This window comes from Stegostoma tigrinum, chromosome 1 (assembly GCF_030684315.1).
Source record: "Stegostoma tigrinum isolate sSteTig4 chromosome 1, sSteTig4.hap1, whole genome shotgun sequence".
NCBI classification, from domain to species: Eukaryota; Metazoa; Chordata; class Chondrichthyes; order Orectolobiformes; family Stegostomatidae; genus Stegostoma; species Stegostoma tigrinum.
The window spans coordinates 30,085,487-30,106,858 of NC_081354.1; the positions used below are offsets into that span (position 1 = coordinate 30,085,487).

Consider the following 21,372-nt stretch of genomic DNA (forward strand, 5'->3'; position numbering starts at 1 on the left):
GCAGTGTAAAAACACATTTCTTGGTTCTTGCGTCAGTTACCTCAAAAATTGGTATCCTCCAATTACAGAATCATCTGCACTGTAAACCCTTCAAATCATTTACTTTATCAAAATCTATTAGTCTCCCCTTAACATTCCATATGCTGAGAGGATCAGTGCAAGCTTTGATTGATTTTATACAAATCAAAGTTCTGCAACCATGGTCCATTTCTAAAAAACCTCTACTGCTTTTCAGAGGTCTTAACATTCTTCATGAAGTGTAGTGGCTCGAATTGGCCGCAGCATTTTGTCAGAGGCCTATGTAGTGTTTTGCAAAGGTTTAGTATTGAAATATTTGGCAGTTTTAATTTACTCCCCCATTCATAATCAAGAATAGTGCGCAATTTACTAGCCATTTCAACTTGTCCTGCTGGCTTAAAAGTTTATGTTCACACACTTCCAAGTCTCTCTTTCTGCAATCCTGTTAAAACTGTACTTTTAAAATTTGGCTGGTCCTGTCTCCTTTGTCAAAAAAAAATTGCTTTAAATTTGATCTCCCAAAGCAAGAAGTCCCAGATAGGTATAATATACGGAGATCAAACTGAAACCAGTAAACAAGATACATAAATGTTAGACTTGCCATACAGATCCTCTTTTGCCTTAAAATTAGCCACCCTCCATTTGAGTATTTTCCAATTTTGATTGTCTCAGTAATTTTGCAAAGGAAAAGGAACAATGATATTCTGATTACTTCTTCCCATTTAAAAAAGGATAGAAGTGGTTCTCTTGCACAAAATCAAGAATACACTTCCCATTTTCTTCGTATTATACTGTCATTTGCCACAAAAACTGAGTTCATCCTTTTTCATTAGTCTGGTTCTGTCTCTTGCTTAGATTTGCCTTTCTTTGCAATATTTGGTGGTTTACTGCATACAATTAACATTGTTACAATTTCGTCATTATTCCAAATGTCTTTCAGCCCTGAAGGACATCACTGCTTTCCAACGCTGTGACTATTTTTAATTTCAGCACCACCACCCCACCTATCTTTTCCATTTCCCCATCATCCCTAAATGCTTTGAACCAGAAATAAAGGATCCTAGTCTTAACTCATTTAAACATTACAGCAATTACTATTTGTGGTGAACCAATCTTATCTATCCCACCTGAACACAAAGTAAGTTCACTCATTTTTGATATGCACTTAAAACTTTGAGACATATCTGATTCTATGGAAAAAAAAACAAACTTGTTAATACTTGGGATCCTGTGTGATTTCTAGACAATTTGTTTGAAGTCAAAAACAGATTACTTCTTTCTTCCTGCTTACCTTCAGTTTATTCTGTATCTCAGCTGCCTTCACAATAGGATCCTGGAATGACATCTGTTTGTTTTGTGCAATCATTTTACTATTCATCCAATCCATAGCAGTGCTGACTTGTTTTTCAACTTTTGCCATCTCTGCTGCATCAATATGCTCATAGTTTTCATCCTAAACATAATATATTTTTATGTTCAAAAAGGAAACAAAACAGTTTCAAGATATTGAAATTAGTCTGCTCATATTACCTTAAATTATTCAGCACACAATATTTTTATTTTGATGTATTCTACAACACTTCAACCAATACATTACAAAATTCAAATGTTAAGCACAAGTCAGCTTAATTTCCACTGGAAATATATACCCAACTGCATGGAAACACTATAGCATATATTTATTACAGTGTGTTTATTTTACACTACACAAAAAGTGCTATTTAAAATGATTCCTTTATGTTCCTAGTGTGCAAATATCAGCATCTTCAAACAGAATGCAATGGTAACTTTTACCAATACCACCATTGACAAAAATGCATTTGGAACAGACTGAACAAAGACATGGTCAAGTGGTTTCCGTTTATTGTTTTCCATAAACCTGGAAGGTATTGTCAAGCTCAGCCAACATTGCACCAATGTGGTTACTTTTGGCTTCTACACTGAAGTCCTCATCCAGAGCTGCTTCTTCCGAATGGAATTTCACATGAAGCAGCAGGGATTCATCAGCTGAAGGGCAGTAGGTAGCAAGCAAAGTTGTCTTGCCTACATTTAACATAATCGTCAGATGTGGACTTAAAAATTGAGGACCCCAGGGCCAGTATTTTCCACTGCATGCCACTGTCACTATCATTGGTGGGTCAGTCCCACCAATGAGCTGCAGCAAAAACCATGATGGGGCCTCAGAAATTTGCTCAAAAACTTTGTCAGCTGATCTGTTTTATTCTTACAGTTTGATAAAATGGATTGGCTTGCTAGATCATTTCAGAGGGCAGTTAAGAAATAACTTTGTTGAAGGTGTAGAATTACATATAGGTAGGAGTGGGGAGACAACCAATATGCCCAAAACAAAAAGGTATTCATTAATCACACAGGGCTTTAAGATTATCTAGTAGTTATAGGATTACCATTAATGGTATTAGAATTTTAATCCAGATTTATTCACAAAATTTATATTCTCCAATTGCCATAGTAGTAACGGTCCCATCGCTGAACCATCAGTCCATGCCTCAATTACTGGTCCATAGACTACAATGCTACCATGCCTGGTATCATTTTTAGTAGAAGCAGATCCACACCTACACTTCTAATTTGCTCAATGAAATAAAAAAAATTTATCCTCTTAAAAACTACTTCTCTCCAGTCATCCAAGGAATTTTGAAGGTTTAAGTATTTATACATGTGGAGAGAATTTTGCAAGACAAAATGTAATTTTTTTTAGCAAGTGAACAAAAAGCTAATTAGAGCATTACATTTAGGTGAAAATTATCACCAAGTATACTTCATACCTTATTTTTATATGCTTCTACAGTCTTCATGAAAAGCTGGATTTTTTTACCCAGCTCATCAAATGCTTTTGGTCGCTCCTCTTGCTCCTTGTATCTGTTCTGTACTGGTTGACCAAGTTTCTATGGAAAAGGAATCTGGATTTATTTTTTGTTGTGGGCACATACATTATCTTGTCCTCATGCAGCTTCACAGTCTCAGATACCCGAATAAAATTAAATCAAATCCCTACCATCTTTCAACACTCCACTGGCCTCACACCACCCCACAAACTCAAATTGTTTATTTGAAGACTTCCTCATCCACCCGTCAACCCACATCTCTCTTGCACGGTCTTCAGTGTTTTCACTACCACAAATTCCACACACTTGTCCCCTAGTGTTTTGAATAACCATTTTCTTGAGTGCATTGGTGTAGGGAACACCAATACTAGGTAGGTCTGAGTTTGAAATTAGTGGAATTGAACTAAAATGCTTTAAATAAAAATGTTACGTTGACACTGGATCTTCAATACAACGGAACTTCACACAACTAATTTAATCTCCAAAGTAATAAACTATTTTGGATGAAATTTTGGTTTGAAGCTAAAAATAATAGAAGAAAATATTGATTTTTAGAAGTCAGAATTACCATCATAACGAACATGGCCATGGCAGCAAATCAAAGTTTTCTTTGACCTGGTCAAAAATACACCTTACTTTCAAATTTCACTAAGTCTTGATTACAATGTGAAGGTTCCATGTCTAAATCTCGGATGCAGTTATCATGCTGTATATTGGGAGCAGCCACAAGTTTATTCAGTTGACAATGTAAGCAATCTTGTGCAGGGTACAGGCATTACGAAAAAAAAAATATCATCTCCTAAAACCTCCCTTGCTGAAAATAGATTGATAAAGTGGGCCACTTTTAACTGCATCAGTAGCAATTCATAAGTGTCTAACAGATACACATGAAGATATTAAAGCAATTCCAGTTGAGACCCTAGAGTTGGGAATACCATAGATGTCAATCTCTGCATAATTACTAATCCACAAAATCAAGTTAAGTTTGCAGCTGTAGTTTATTCAATCAAGAATATTACAATCATAATCAGAAATACTTTCTGTGGAGAGACAGTAGCTGTACCTTTAAGTCATTAAGTTTATCAAGATATATTTGTTTAGGCTGGTCCTCTCCATCTTCATACAACCAGTTTTCAGTTTCTTCCAACAACAGAGTGAACAACTTCTTGTCCTGGAAGACAAAGATGCATTGAACGTCATGATATTTTTCCTCACGTGCATGCTCAGCAAAACCCTGTTCTTATCCCAACCATGAAATACATTTTAGATATTAAGCATTAGTTCTAAAATAACATGGCATGAAATAAAACTATGTATAGACTGACGGGAATGTGTTTTCTTTAGACACTTTCAAGGAATGGCAATCCTTGAATGGAATTTTTGTTTTAATTCTTAAACAGGATGCTCAATCTAAACAAAGTTGAGATACACACCATATTACATTCTAATCACCATTCTAATGACATTGGTGTGAAGTTACAAATGAACACTCATTCCTCCTCCCTCCTTTCACCCCCCACCTTGATACCTTGCAATTATCCAAACTAAACTCCACCTGGCACTCCTGAGCCCATTGACCAAATTGATCAAGATCTGATTAATCTTTGCTATCCTTCTTCACTGTACCACTAATTTTGACATCATCTGCAAACCCACTAACCATGCCTTCTAAGATCTCATTAAACCATTCATGTAAATGGCAAAAGTGAACCCCGTAACAAGCCTCCAGTCTGAAAAGCAAACAAACATCGCCCACCACTACTCCGGCCATCAGGCCAATCTTGTATCCAATTGGCAAGGTCATCCTTAAATCCCACGTGATCTAAATTTTAACTAGATAATCTAATCATGTGGAATTTTGTTAAAAGGCTTTACTAACATTCAATTAAACAATGTTACTGCTCTGCCCTCAATCTTCTTGGTTATTTCCTCAAAAAATTCAAGCATGATTGAGAAACACTTTCTTTTGGACAAAGCCGTGCTGACTATCCCAAATCATTTTTTCCTCTCCAAGCACGTATAAATCCTATCTTTCAGAACCAACAACTTATCCAAAGTCAAATTCACAGACCTATAGTTTCCAGACTTTTCTATATATCTCTTCTTTTAAAAAAAGAAAGGCAATGTTAGCCAGTCATCTGATACCTCAAACTGTTATGGAAAAAAAAACTTCTACAAGGGGCTCTGCAATTTCCTCTCTAACTTTCCATAGCATCACTAGATCAGGCCCAGAAGATTTATCCACTTTTGTATTTTATTTTTAAAAAGACCTCTTCTGTAATTTGAATGATCAAAACATCAACATTATTTCCCTCAGTAATCTAGCCTCCCATTTCTTTCTGCACAGTAGAAACTGACAATATTTATTTAGTATTTCTTCCATCTAGAGGCTCAACACAAAGACAAGCTCTTTGCCAAATCTCTCTCTACAAATGTTAAGAGCAAGAGCGCAACTAGAATCTCTTTGCTTAGGCTTTCTCATGGCCCCCTTTGCCTTCCTTATCTCCCTCTTAAGAATGCCCTGAAACACTTTATGTTGTTTCACAGATGCACCTGAACCTAGCTCTCTGTATCTAATAGGGAATTCTTTCTTTATCTTGACTAGAGTCTCAATTTCTTACTCATCCACTGTTCCCTAGCCCCATCTTTCACTAACAGGAACACACTGACTCTGAACTCTCATCACACTTCTGAAAGCATCCCACTATCAGATTTCAAAAGAATTCATTGAAGTCTAGATTTTAGCATCAAATAGCGTTGGGGCTTTACATGCAAAATCCACCTACAGTACTGAAAACCAAAAATGCTGGAGAACTCAACAGGTCAGACAGCATCCATGGAGAGAAATCAAGCTAACGCTTCAAGTCCAGATGACTTCAGAACTGATGTGAAATATGGATAGGGCACCATTATGCAATGTTGGGGGAGGATGAAGCTAGTTCATGTTAAATGACTGGAATGCAAGAATGACAGAACAATGTTGTGTCTAACCGCAAGAATCAAAAGAACAGACAGTCCCACATTTCTGGGATGGAGGTGGTAACATGGTGACAATGTAACAAATAAAACTAAAAAGGAGGGAGGAATGGGTAAGGGTTCAAAATTTGAAGGTCTTGAACTCGATATCAAGTCCAGGAGTTTGTAAAGAGCCCAGTCTGAACAAGAGAGGTTGTTCCTCCAGTTTGTGCTGTGATTCACTGGTACATTGCAGTAAGCAGAGAACAGACAAGCCATGTTGAAATAATTGGCTAGAGGGGGGTCTGGTCTGGTCCATGCACAAACATGACATGTTCTACAATGCAGGCACCTAGTCTGCATTTGGCTGCTTCAAATGCAGAATAGACCACATTGGGTGCAGCAAATACAACACACAAGATTTAGAGGTTAAATGCTGCTTCATCTGAAGAGACTGTTTAGGCTCATGGTGAGCCGGGAGGAAAAGAGGCAGTTGCCGCATCCACTGCACTTATATGGAAAGGTGCAGAATTGGGAGGCGGTGTGTTGGTGTTATAGGAATGCTCCAGGCTGTCCGTTCATTTATTCAGTGTTGGATGTTCTTTGGATATGAAAAAACATACCATAGCCGATTATTTATGAAACATAATCACCATGAATGTTGTAGACAATTTGCAAAGTAAGAAACAGCAAGGAATTAGGATCGTCTAGTCCCACCCACTGCTTTCATTGTTCAACAGGACACTGGACTTGCCTGCTTCCACCCCTGCAAGAGTACCAAGGAATTTTATGCCAACAAGAATAGGTGGACAATAACAATTTGCATTTATATTGCACTTTCAATAAAAGAAAATGCAAACATACTTATGGAGGTGTAATTTACAAATATGTAAAGTAATGAAACATTCTAACGGCAACCAAAATTATACCTTATCTGAAACAGTGACACCTCCTCTTCAGCACACTGGTTATGTGCTCACAGAGGACTTGAATCCACAACTCAAGACTGTATGCCTAAAATTTACTCTTCAACCAAGCCAACACAATCAAAATAATGTGCCTACTTCTAGGCATGAAGTACAATAGACATTAAATTTTTAAAATTGACAACCCATCTGGATGCAATTAACAAATACAAATTTCAAAACAAAAATATATGATCATGAGTAATAGACTGCCAAGAGTGGGAAGAACTAAACATTTTAAAAGTTTTACTTAGGGAAAAATAATGTACAGGAGTGAAGGTCATTCCCTTTGCATTTGTATCATCTACCTGTTCTAGTATTTAAGATTTTCTTACAAAATTCTTCACAACAGTTCTTTGCGCCTCATCTGTTAAAACCTTCAGTAAAATAAAAATGACAAGTCTGCTTGGTTACTGCCAAACAATCATTAGAATACATAGAGGGCCAGTTATGTTACTTTTATGGCCTTACGATTTTATCAAGAAAGTAGAAAGCAACAGGCTACAAGACATCTTCAATTAACAGATCTCAGTGCTCTTTGGTTAGGAAGACAATAAAACTGGTTAGGAAGAAAATAAATGCTCAAACAACATTCATCCATCAATGCTAGAAGTAGAAGCCTGTGTGCCATTGAAGGGCAAAATTAATTTGAAGATGTCTCTTCCATGTGGTTAATAATTACTACTGTACCTAAATGAAGACGCTGTTACTTATACTTTCAGAAATTGCTCGCAAAGAAATGTAGTCTCCAGCATGGATACAAGAAATTGTCAGAAAAGAAAAAATCCAGCAATGTATTTATTCAAAACATTTTGCATTTTAATTCTGCCCTTTGATTTCAGTTATCATCTGGTCACCCAGATATAAATCCAAAAAAAGGCAAAGCATTCCCAGATATCTGCCAATTGTGTGTAAAATATGAATCAATTGTTTCCACCCCGATGCACATATCCAATACATCAATTTACTGATCAGCTGATGGAATAAACTACTTACTGCTTCACTAATGAATTTTTCATAAATTCCATAAAGCTTGTCTCTGATCTCATACACATATTCTTCAACAGCATTTTTGGCATCATTTCTTTCTTTTTCTAACTTGTCCTGCATAATCATCTTACCCTGTGAAATAAAACACAGCATTAGAATTTATTCTTTCATTACAAAACTTGTACTGAAACAAGTTAGAAGAACACTTTTGTACAGAAATGTCAAGTAATATAAGTGGAGCTTGTGTTTACAGTGAAAAAAAAACTCCAGCAAAATAAAACAAAGATTAGACTGGGTTCGCTGCATTCATTGGCAGATACTAACTTGGGAGTAGCTTGCCTCTTCCACAGACAAAGCTACTTATTATGGAAGAGACTCCTTTGCATATCCCACTCCAATTACAAACGCTCCTCTATACTTGCAGCACCCCTACCCCAGTACACTGCCCTCCTTTACCTTCAGCACATGTTTCCTCTTATTTTTACCAGATCTTTCTGTTCTCACCTTCAGCCCACCACCCCGAACTACCTTTCTCTTTACAGGCTCACTTTTGCATTGGCACCAGTGATACAGAGCCTAAGGATGAACATGAAACAGTAATATTTGTGGAAAATACTAAGACGTGCACATATCTTTTATAAGAACAAAGCTGTTACTTTTAACCAGAGGTGGTGGGAACTGCTGATGTTGGAGAATCAGAGATATCATCTGGATGAACACAGCAGGCCAAGCGGATTAAGAGGAGCAGGAAAGCTGATGTTTCGGGTCAGAAATGGTTCGCAACTGGGAGGTGCAGTCATTTGTCATGAACCGAGCGTAGGTGTTCCACAAAGCAGTTTCCAAGTCTCCGCTTGTTTCCCTGATGTAGAGGAGGCCACATCGGAAACAGCAGATACAGTATACCACATTAGCAGATGTGCAGGTGAACATGCACAGAACCAGTACAACTCCCCCTCCCACTTCTTGGACGACATATTCATCCTGGGCCTCCTCCAGTGCCACAACGATAGCACCCGAAGGTTGCAGGAACAGCACCTCATTTTGCTTGGGAATCCTGCAGCCCAAGGGTATCAATGTGGACTTCACAAACTTCAAAATTTTACCTCCCCCCCCCCCCCCCCACCCCTGCATCCCAAAACCAGCCCAGCTCATCCCCACCTCCCTAACCTGTCCATCCTACCTCCTACCTAATCACTCCTCCCACCTACCAGCCTCATCCCACCTCCTTGGCCCATTCATCCTCCCTGGACTGACCTATCCCCCACCTACACTCATCTTACTGGCTCCATCCCCGCCGCTCTGCCCTGTCTCCTCTCCACCCATGTGTTCCCTTATCTATCTTGCATACGCCTTCCCCGGTCTCCCTATTTATTTCAGAATCCCCTTCCCCTCCCCAGAACGGTCCAGACCTGAATCAGCAGCTTTCCTGCTCGGCCTGCTGTGTTCCTCCAGCCCTATACCTTGATATCTTTGATTTTTACCAGTTTGGCCTAGGTAACTCAAATCCCATGCTAACATGGCTGACACTTAACTACCTTCTGGAATAGCCTAACACAGCACTACAGTTCATTAAACTTGCAGCAGTTCAATAAGATCCTCATGCCATTTTTCAGAGCAACTGGGATACGAATTATAAAAGGTGGTCATATTCAGAGAAAAACTTAAAAAATTATAACAGATGATTTTCTTATTACACAACAGATTAAGCAGAAAGGTTAACGTAGGAATCTGGATAATCCATTTATTTAATGGGGCACATACCTCTATTTCGACATAGGTGTTGAGAAGATCCTGACTAAGCTGTTGGGGCAGATCACTTTGGATCAGCAAGTCCACACTCTTTACTTTTATTTTGGGTTTTGTGTTATCTTCCTGTTTATTTTCTGCAGTTGGATCATTCTGCAGAGAATTAAAAGAGTTATGAAATACAAATCACAGAAACTGGGTAATTGTTTGTGTAATATATACGGTTTTACTAACTTTTTCTTCGTTATCAGTGCGAGGTGCCTGAGAAGCTTCATTCTGCTCTTCGGCTTGGTCTTTTTGTTGTGAATGGACTTCTTCCTGATCAACCTGCATATAACCCTTAAATATAAAATGCCCATTAGTTTCCACTGATGTTGAAAAAGAAATGGCAAAGTACAGAAGGTACATTGGTAAAAGTGCATTCCAATAAAGTAGCAAACATCTTACTACTGGAAACTAGTGCAAATAATTGTAATTTCAACCAAAGAAAGTGGTCAGTTTTATTATCCAAAATGGCCACTAATGCCCAAATATTAACCTGCATTTGTTTGTAAAAAGAAAAGATAAATCTCAGCGTAACAAGGCAAAGAGAGATCATGTACCATGATTATCTTCAAATTCTTAATTCAGATTAGATCAGCTGATTTACTGCATAATGTGTTTCAGTTTCTGAAACCTTCTGATTTACTTTCTCACTCTTAATTGTCAAACTCAGTCAAGATAGGATGTAATGTAAAATGATATGCTGCCAGGGTACAAAACACTGATGGCTTGTGCTGTTGGGTGAATGCCAACACTAATCCTCCTTCCTGTGCTTCTGTAAGGGGCAATTCAGTTGTTTGTGGTGAGGATGGGCTGTGAAGATTTACTTTATTAGATCTCAATAACCATACATGGGTTGCACCGATTTATAATCATATTAACTAGTCCTAACAAACGGTGGGAAAGATCATGCTTGCATTAGAAAACCGTGCCACAGTTGAACTGATTCTTCACCCAGATGCTGTGACATCAGACTGATCAGAACCCTTAAAGTTCAAATATCAACTGTTTCAGAACCATCACTTATATAACAGGATGGCTGCCAACTGCCCAAGAGTTCACATAATTATTTTCTCAAGCACAGAATGGTCTTTTCCATTTAAAAAAGGTTACTCTCCAGATGTATAAGTAAGCAAGTTTAAAACCACAACCAATGAACTTGGAGCAATGGATACCATTTATCCTCAACTACCGAGTTGTCGTCATTTTAAGCTGAGAACATAAGATCATAGCCAGACACGGTTAAATCTTTCACAAATTAATCATATCAGATGCTTCTAAGTGTGGTCACTATTGTAACCTAATGTTATGATACTTGGGTCAGGCAAACTGCCAACAATTCACTTAAAAAAGTGCTCCAGTAAGTGGTGACATTGAAGGCAACATGGCAACTAAGAATTTGCAGTACCTATTCTCTAATTGAAAACACAGTCTGTTCACATGTGCTCTACTCTTCAAGTGTCCAGTCTCATGGCAGATAGTCAAGAGTTTGTTCACGTTTGCCAATATTGAAAGGTTTGAGCTATACAGACAGGCCGAATTGGCTGGGGCTATTTTGCTGGAGCATCAGAGCCTGAGGGGCAACGTTATAGAAGTTTATAACATCATGAGGAGCAAGTACAGGGTGAATGGCTAATGTCTTTTCCCCCAGGGCAGAGAAATCTAAAACTAGGATGCATAGAATTATTGGTGAGGGGGGCAAGATATGAAAGGGATGCAAGGGGCAACATTTTCTTGCAGGGCGTGGTGCATGTATGAAATGAGCTGCCAGAGGAAGTGGAGAAGGCTGGTACAATTACAATATTTAAGCAGGAAGAGTTTAGAAGGATATGAGCTAAATGCTAACATTTTGGGATATCTGGTCCACATGGACAAGTTACTATGTCTCTACGAAACCAGACTGTCTTGGAGGTTAACTTCTACTCTACTCTCCTTCCGTGTCACCATCCCCAGAAAAACTTTAAAATAAATGTGTGTAAATAGGATTTTAAAAAATAGAAGCTCAAATGATGTTATTCCATTTCTAATAAGGTAGAACAGACATCCCCATTGCCTGAGCTCAGAACTGGGGAGTACGTCCATCCCTTGGTCCGAGTTGTGGATTTTAAAAAAAAGGGGACCTCATTTTGCTTAAATGCTTCTGAACTGGGGCATGAGGTGGGAAAAACCTGCAGTCTATTCAGAGATCCATGCGAAAATTGTATGTGCATTTCAGGAAATGGCATAGCAAAAAAAAAAAATTAAAAGTCAACTGAAATTCCCTCACTGGGAATATTGTGCTGGCAAATATTTACGTAGGAACTGGAGAAATGCTGAAACCAGTTTATTTTTCTTTATTTTTCATATTTTTGGTTTGGAATGGTGAAATTCTCAACTTCAAACAGCAGCGTGTATTTTGGAAAAAACAAAGTGATATTTATGCACAGGAAGTGGCCTGGAAAGATAACTGCAGTTTAATCTTATGCTCAGAACACTGCAGATGATTCAGCACCAAGAAGTGTAAGACTCAAGGACTTGATAACTGGTTGGATGTAGCATCAGTCAATCAAAGGAGGCCAGTGCTGTGAGCCAAATCACAGAATGCTGAAAGAGCAAAATCACAGATTGAACAGTCTTTTGGTCTTTTCTTTGAACAGAAGGCTCACTGCTTTGATTTTTGTCTCCTTAGTTTGCTATCCAGTTAGAGAACTGTTCAATGTTCTCAACAAAGAATTCTAGCTTATAAAGGAATAAGTCGCTCATTCTTTGGGGTCTGCTGGGAGCTCTTGAAGGTTGGGGGAGGAGAGGTTGGTGGGGGTCGGGAGAGAGAAAGAGATATTTACGATCAAAGATAACTGAGTTTAAACAGACATTAATTAGCTTATGATGTTGTTTAGCTTTGCTCTGCTAAAGTTAAACTAATAACAAACTGCTAATTTTTGTTTAAGATATATGCTTGGTGTCCAAGTTCTGTTATTCACAAAGCCTGTTCAGGATCAATTCAGAAATTGATGGGGGCATAACATATTTCAATTTCACTACGCTGTAACTCCAGTGACAGTGAGGCTGACTTCGTTTGGCCTGTTGTCCCAGGTCATAGCATACTCTAAAGAATCAGACAGACTGTCAAAAGATACTGAACCACCTGTTAATGCAATTTAAAATATGTAGTACTAAAAAAAGCAATGATCATTGCTACATTTGCGTTTAATGTGTTTCTAATCAGTGAGATTTCTGGGAACAAAGCACCAAAATGACAGCAATTTGCAACAGATTTTGAAAAATATTAAAGTTTAGGATTTGTCATGTTCACTATTTTATACAGTATACCTGGTCATCAGTTTTTGCATTTGTTGTGCCACGAGGGGGTTGATCTGTTTCCATTGGAACATCTTCAACCTGACTTCCATCTGGTTTCTGTTTCTCAATCAGTGATGCACTGGACACATTGAAAATACCATGGATATTGACTCTAACTTTGACTTTGACTTTTGAATTTTCACCATCATTTTGAGGAATCACATTTTGAATAGTAAACCGACCTGAACCAAAACAAATCGTAATGTAATTAAATAAAGCACTGGAAGGGTTATTTATAGATTAGTATATTTTCATTTTAAAAACATATCCCAGAATTGGCTGAAAATCAGAGCATTAAATTGACAACTTGCAAAGTCTGCAAGTAGGTACAGTATAAAAATAATGTAAAACACCAGTTACACAAGAAAATCATATATTACAATCTATTATTTGCAATGTTTAAATATTTGAATGCGATTTGTTAATTACCTGCCGTAAGTATTGATGTTCCGCATTCTGAGAGAATATGCAAGCCTTATGTACAGAAGAGCTCAAATAATACTGAAATCAAGAGTAGGAATAAATCCAGGCTTGTATTTATCGGTGATACTAACTGTCTGCTGATTAAGACAGTGAGTACCAAGACTTACATATCAGGAAAATTTCAGGTTCCATTAGTCTGACTGACCGATCTCAGTTGAAGTAGTATTTAAGGTGCAAGGGATTCCAGGGCTACCCATGGTTCCATGCTCAGATAAAGAAGAAATAAATTGTTTTTCAAACGTCATCACAACTCAGTGACTCCTGATGGAAAGGCCAGTTAAGACTGGGTTTTAATTCAGCTATGATTTTACGTTCAAACAAACAGCCAGCTGGCATCTTTAGGACTAGATGGAAAATGGTCATCCTCTTGCAGTGCATTAGCAGAATGTTGTTCGCATAACATCAAAACATTTAAAAAAAAGTTAAAATAGGTGTTTGAGGGAAAAGCCCAAATGTTTGGCAACAGTTAATATGAATCTAAAATACCTGAGTTTGTGCTCAAAAATACTGTAAAGTTACTGGACAAAAATACACTTTCATGAAAGAGAGTTAATATAAACGCACAGCCTGTATGAAGGCTGCAGCAGGTTTCACAAAATACAAAGACTAGAAATCTTAAATGGTCGGAAGAAATAACTTTCAATTCAACCAGAAAATTGATGGAATTGTGAACTGTAATGCCTCCTCTAGCAGAGCATCTTCTACCTTGTGGGAAAAAAAAGCACTCCCACCCCAACCTTAAACTTGTGACCATTATATTTGATACTGCCACTTAGATCACTTTACCATTTCTCTCAACTTTATATCCTTTTATAAAGTTGCCCCTTTGCCTCTGATATTAGAGAACAATTCAAATTTGTCCTACCTTACGTGATAGCTAATCACTCCAATCCAAGAAACATCCCAGCAAACCTATTCTGCACCCGCTCTAAAGCCTCCACATCCTCCCTATGGTCTGGCAAACAGTTGTGCACAGCACTCTAAACGTGGCCCGACGAAGTCTTACACAGCTGCAATACAACTTGCCAACTTTTATACTCAAAGCCCCTACTGATGGAGGCAAGCATGCCATGCACCTTCTTTACCACTTTATCCATTTACGTTGCCACTTGCAGGGAACTGTGGACTTGGACCCTAAGATTCCTCTGTATATTAGTGCCCTTAAGTGTTCAGCCATTTACTGTATACATTCTTTTTGCATTTGACCTTTCAAAATGCATCATCTTACACTTGTCCAGATTAAACTAAATACCATTTCTCCACCCAACATTCCAGCTGATCTATATCCTGCTGAATCTTTTAATATCCTTCCTCCACAACTCCAACAGTTTTCGCATCATCTGCAAACTTACTAAATCAGGCCACTGTAATAAAAATATAAATGACATGGATGAAAATGTCAAAGGTCCCAGCACTGACCTTACAGACCACTGATCATAGACTTCCAGCCAGATATATACCCTTCCACAACTACCTCATTCTTCTATGGCCAAGACATTTGTGTGCAATTTGCTAACTCAACATGGATTTCATGTGAATTGATCTCTGGATCATGAAGGACTCTTAAATATTTTACACAAGTCCATGTGCAAGCATCCACTACTTTACCTCAAATCCTCAAAAACCCAAATCAAGTTTGAGACACAGACTTCCTACATAAAGCCATGTTGACTATCCCTAAAATGTCCATTCTTCACCAAATGCAAGTAAATCCTATCCCTAAGAATCTTCTCCAATCATTTCTCTACCACTGATGTAAGGTTTGCCAGCCTCTAGTTTCCTGGATTATTCCTGTTTCCCCTTCCTGGTCAAAGGAACAATAATCCTCAGGACCTCAGCAATCTTCTCCCTTGCCTCCTTTAGAATTCTGGGATAGATTCTGCCAGCCTAGGGGACCTAACTACTTTAATGCTTTTCAAGACAGAACACAATCTCCTTTTTAATAATCGACATGCCTTACAGTAGCAACAAACCTGAATCTAAATTTATCATTCATGTCTTTCTCCTTGGTAAATATTGATGCAAAGTGCTATTCAAAAGGACCTCATCCACTTTCTCTGGCTCCATACAAATTTGTTCTTGAGTGGTGGATCTATCCTTTCCCTAGTTACCTTCTTGGTTCTAACATACGTATAAAAATAACACTTTCAGATAAGAATGGAAGTAACTGAACTGGGTGTAGGTCAACAGGATATCAATTTGATATAAAAGTTAGTTGACATCTTTCTCTTGGAGATGTGTCCCCTTGCTCACTAGTGTTTTGAGAGAAGGGAATTTGATAGCCTTTCAAAGTGAATTTCATTGTCCAAGACTTTGGGACCACGTAAAGCGATATAAACGAAAATCTACAGTTGCCACCACCCCTTTGGGGGATGGGCTTAGATTAGTTCACAGCTCGGCACAACATCAGGGCCAAAGGGCCTGTTCTGTGCCGTTTTGTTCTACGTTCTAAATATGATGTCCTGAGAAGATTCCCTGAAAGTTCACAAGGCTGATCAGAAGGATGAGAGAGACAATATGAACATCTTCACCAGAGAAAATTACACTTAAAAAGCAAAGTTTCTATTTCATTTGCAAATTAACAAATGGTACAACTTTTAGAAGATAATGAAAGGTTAACAAAAATGTTATTAGGAAGACCGACAACAATTCCCTTGGAGCTGGTAAACCTTTGATTAAAAATAGAATACAGTACAAGAATGCACAGAAACAACAGGCATGCTATGAAAGGGGGCTTTTCCATGAGGTCTCTGATTTAGATACGAAAGCAAATATTGCTGACACTAAAGCTTTGGGGTAAAAACACTGAAGACCACATCCAACAGATAGGGAAATGTGTAAAGATGACTTATGAATGTGAAATCCTAAAAGGATTAAAAGATTGGCCACCACATGACTGTAAAAAAGCAAAGCATGGTGCATGATAAATCTGTGTGAAGAATGAGTCCCAGGAATACTTAGCTACTTGACATGTTGAGTGACAGGAAAAGGGTATTGCAGCCTTAAGGGTAAAAATATTTTATTAATCAAGGTACTGACAGATACAGCATTGAAAAACAAGACAGTTAAGATGGTAAACAAAGGGAGTAAAGCTAAAAGTAAATGTAATTTTGGGTTGGGATAATTGATGAATAAGGAGAAATAATATTTAGTAAGCCACAATATTATCCACAAGATGGATGCAGATGATTTGCCAGCTGGCAAATGTTTCATGAATAATAGGTTGTTTTAATTGGATACACATGTATGCAAACAGCCTAAAAATGAGCAGTCCTGCAAAACAATAGAGAATATTACTGAGCAGTATGACCTGTAGACAGGGAATCCCAATCCAAAAGTGATCACATCATTTCAGTAGTGTAAACACAAGGCCACAAGACACAGGAGGAGGAGTAGATCATTCATCCAGAATTGTACAGCATGGAAACAGACCCTTTGGTCCCACTCTTCCATGCCAATAAAGTAATCACATCCTAGTTGCCAACATTTGGCCTGTAACCCTTCGAAACCCTCCCTATTCAAATATGCATCCAGGTGCCTTTTACATGTAATTGTGCCAGCCTCAACCCACTTTCTCTGGTAGCTCATTCTAGACATGCACCACCTTTTAAGTAAAAAAAAAAGTGCCCCTTCAGTCCTTTTTGAATCTTTCCCTTCTCACCTTAAAAATCAATGCTCTCTAGTTTTGGACTCCCTTACCCTGACAAAAAGAACATGGCCATATACTTTATCCAAGCCTCTCATGTTTTAATAAACCTCAATGAAGTCATCCCTCAGCCTCTAATGCTCTAGGTTAAGGCGGCCTAGCCTAGGCAACCTCTAGCTCAAACTGTTCAATTCCAGCAACATCCGTGCAAATCTTTTCTGTACCCTTTTGTGTTTAACATCTTTCCTACAGGAGGGTGACCAGAAACAAGCACAGTATTCCAAAACTGGTCTAACCGATGTCCTGTACAGCTGGAACATGACATCATAACTCCTGTACTCAATGCAGTGACCAAGAATGACAAGCATACCAAATGCCATTTTCGCTACCCAGTCTGTGACTCCACCTTCAGAGGAAATATGAACCTGTAGTGCAAGGTCTCTGTTCATCAGCACTCTCCAGGAATCTACGATTGTGTATAAGTCCTGCCCCGATTTGCCTTATCAAAATGCAACACCTCACATTTATCCAAATTAAATGCCATCTGCCACACCTCCACTTATCCGAAGGTTCCACTGTACTGAGAATCTTCTTCACTGTCCACTATACCACCAATTTTGGCATCTGCAAACTTAATAATTCCCTCCTATATTCACATTTAAGTCATTTACATAAAATGACAAAAAGCAGTAGATCCAGCACTGATCTTTGCTGCACACTGTGGGTCACAGGTTTCTAGCCTAAAAACCAACCCATCACCATCCTCTGTCTCCTGTCTTCAAGCCAATTTCGTATCCAAACGGCTAGTTCTCCCCGGATTCCGTGTAATCCAACCTTGCTAATCAGCCTACCACATGGAATGCGGTCAAACACCTTGCTAAAATCCTTGTTGACAACATTCACCATGTTGTCTTCATCATCTTCTTTCTCACTTCTTCAAAAAGCTGTGTCAGTTGACTGGCAAAAAGCCATGTTGACTATCCCTAATCAGTCCTTGCCTTTGCAAATACATGTAATTCCTGTCCCTCAAAATTCCCTGTAACAATTTAACAACCACTGATGTCAGGCTCACGAGACTATAGTTCGCAGGCTTTTTCTTACCACTTTTCTTAAATAACTTAAATCCTTCAAGTCCAGTCTGCCATTCAATGAGATCATAACTGATCTGATAATTCTCAACTCCACTTTCCTGCGTTTTCCCTACAACCTTGGATTCCCATACTGCTTAAAGTCTTTCCATTTATCTCAGCCTTGGAATATACTTGACTAGAAAGCCCTTTGCAAACAATTCCACATATCCATCACAGAAAAATCTGATCTGTCTTAAGTGTTACTCACAGGAGGAGATTTTTTCCCCACTCCCCACCAGATCCCCAGATCAAAATCTCACAATCTTCCGCGTGACATCACATATAAAATTTGTGATGCAGTGTTTGAAAGTATGCGCACAGGCATTCCTAATTGAACAAACATGTAGTTACTCAGTTATGGTGTCAAACACTACTTTTTCTAATCCTCTGCCACTTTCTGGATGGCCTAACAGTATTTCCCCAGACTTGTTCTTTAAGTTGATTAAAGAAAAACAGAAAATTTGGGAAGGCATATCTTAGCAAGGAGCTCTCCTTTCCAAGTAGACTGGTGGGGGGGGGGGGGCAGTGAGAAATGGGACATTTTAATTATAAATTTCACAATAACCGAAAAACAGTTTTCTTCCTCTTTCGGGAAATGCACAGATATGAATCAGAATTGTCAGGTTTCTGTCAACAATTAGAAATTTGGTAAGACAGCTGACTGGCTGATCTCCAGCTATAAGTTGATTCAGTGGAAAGTGACCAATTTGACACTATATTCATCAGTTGGAATGGTTCAACCAAAAGACTGACATCAGGTTAACTACCAGCCCCTTCAAATAAAGTACATTAACAACTCTGCACTATTATGGTTTTCTTCAAATGGAAAACCCAGAAGAGTTTCTTAACCAATCAGATAGCAGCCTAATGTCAATGCCATGCCAACCAGCTACATGACCTCTAGAATTATGCTTTAGAAACAAACATTCATGTTTAAAAACAAATTTGCCTTACCGATTCTGGAATCAGGATATAAAATTTCCTGTGGATTACTGTAATATGCATCCAGGTCAAAAGGCTCTTTTTTGTAGAAAGTAATGACTTTGGAGAATGGTGCTGGATGGTTTTTGCTGAAGACTTCACACTCTCTGTCGAAGAATTCATACACTCAGAAACAACTTACATGATAACTAAATTGAATGCGCGCCATTACTAAGCAAGATATCGTCTGTTCACATTGCTACATTTCTAAATGACTCTGTTAACCAGTTAATCATGTCTCAGAAAGTGGAACAAGCAACTTATAGTGATACACTAATACATCTTTACTGAAATCTTTCCATGACTTTGATTTCATTCCCTTAATGGGTGCCTAGAACTAAAAACAATATTTCAATTGCAATCTAAACAGTGCCCTAAAGATTCAAAATAACTTTCTTGATTTGGCTTTTACCTGACATTATATACCTGCACTTCTACTTTAGGTTGTTGTACAATTTGCATTATCCAAAATGCATCAGGATTAGGTGATACCAATAAAATTTTAAAAAATGGTTAGCCCATTATTGGGAGGAGTGATTGCAGCCAGTTCTTTTAGTCATTTCAGACCAATAGCATTGACATCCAGTACAGTAACTTCAGAAATTTTTAAATAAATGTTAAGTATCCATGTTCAAAACTGTCTCATGTACATTCATACACTGGGGAAACACACCGTGCCATCCCATGCCATTCTATAGTCTGTCATGAAGACAATAGTTTCACTTAATTTTCAAAGTGACGGCTTTGCAAGATCTTGAGCACCAATTAGAAGTTTAAACCCTGCATGTGCAATTTTAACATTCACATGAATGTGGGTTCAAATGACTGCTCATAGATTTCAAAAGTAATGTGTATTTTGCAGACTGGCACCAGATTAGTAACAACTTTTGCTAAACTCAAATCTGATTACAGTCAGCACATTTGTATTTTTTGCGATGCTGTTGAGCTAGGGCAGGGGTGGGGAGATCTAATTCAGAGTTTTCTGGTTTGAAGGGCCAAGTGATGCAAAGTTTACCATGTTTGTCTTTGCACCCCTATATTTCAGTTTTTTAATACTGAATAACATATTGTCATGTTTAGTCCTCAAAGTGGAAACAAAAACCCCAGAGTAGACAATGGCTCATATCCTGGAACTGGGCAAAGTTCTGTTTGCCCAAACTCTGCATTCTGCCTATCTACCCACATGTTTATATTCAGTTTAAGAGGTCTACTCGTATGCAGCACTACTTGCAAACATTCAGCACAGTGTTACATGGCAACAAATAAATCAAGACAGAATGATCCTTGCTTCAATACCAAACATGTTCAACTTGGATTAAATTTAAAGAATGGAATATTGTGTGCTATGCTGTAGCTACATCTAAAAGTTCAGAATGTTTAGATTATTCCATGTTTCACTTTTGCTTGTTTATACTTTAACAGTACAAAATCAAAATCGTTCATGCAGGCTTATTATCTGTTTCCCACAAAAGCTATAGGACTGACCACTGGTATTATCATGTGGCACAAAAACAAACATTTTGGATATCTAGTCCATTTTCTAAGGAAACACTACCAAAAGGTGAAAGCTAATGAGAAACCTGACTGACAAAAAATTAATTTACTCTACTATATTCAAGAAGATTATGTGATGCCATATGCTAGATAAGTTAGAGATTTTGATGGGGTATCAGATTTGGGGAAATCTGAAGATCAAAGAACAAACTGTTGTGAACAATGATAGATTGTGGCAATATCTACAACACTGTTTAATATACACATTCAGAACCTAAATAAAAAAGGTGGTGGTTAGTTTGTAGATGCGAATGAAAGTTAGTCACCATATGTTGAGATTTTCAGAACAGTCACACCAGATGAAGTGAATGCAAGATAAGCAAGGACACTCAAAATTGGGTTTTTCATACTGCTGGGCCTAATTATTTCAAAGCCAGTCCTTCTGATATCAACACTCAATTTAAATAATGCCCTCCACACAAGAAAATGACAGCATTTGTAACAATTATTGGAACGCTGGTAAAAATGTTGATATGCAGGTACTTTATACAAGAACAACTTACCCCAATCCTTCAGTTGCAGATTTCCATTTTAAAGTGATTGGGAAAGGAACTACATCTGTGATAGAAAACTCACGCACTTTAAATGCCGGTGAAAGAATTGCACACTGGATAAGGAGCAGGGAGGAGAAAATGTTAGAATTATTCAAAACACATTATACCTTTTGAAGACAAACT

At 38.1% G+C, this 21,372-nt stretch overlaps 1 protein-coding gene across 1 annotated transcript in view; it reads right to left on the reverse strand.

Moving 5' to 3' along the window:
* LOC125450718 (heat shock 70 kDa protein 4L-like) overlaps window positions 1-21,372 on the reverse strand; it is a 53,991-nt gene that overhangs the window by 5,282 nt on the left and 27,337 nt on the right. Inside the window, exons 10-18 of the mRNA XM_048526791.2 lie at window positions 21,199-21,302; window positions 19,115-19,248; window positions 12,872-13,083; window positions 9,755-9,859; window positions 9,536-9,673; window positions 7,781-7,906; window positions 3,928-4,035; window positions 2,805-2,924; window positions 1,310-1,471 (exon numbers count right to left, since the gene is read on the reverse strand). Coding sequence (XP_048382748.2) covers window positions 1,310-1,471; window positions 2,805-2,924; window positions 3,928-4,035; window positions 7,781-7,906; window positions 9,536-9,673; window positions 9,755-9,859; window positions 12,872-13,083; window positions 19,115-19,248; window positions 21,199-21,302 — 1,209 coding nt within the window. The remainder of the gene's footprint in view (window positions 1-1,309; window positions 1,472-2,804; window positions 2,925-3,927; window positions 4,036-7,780; window positions 7,907-9,535; window positions 9,674-9,754; window positions 9,860-12,871; window positions 13,084-19,114; window positions 19,249-21,198; window positions 21,303-21,372) is intronic.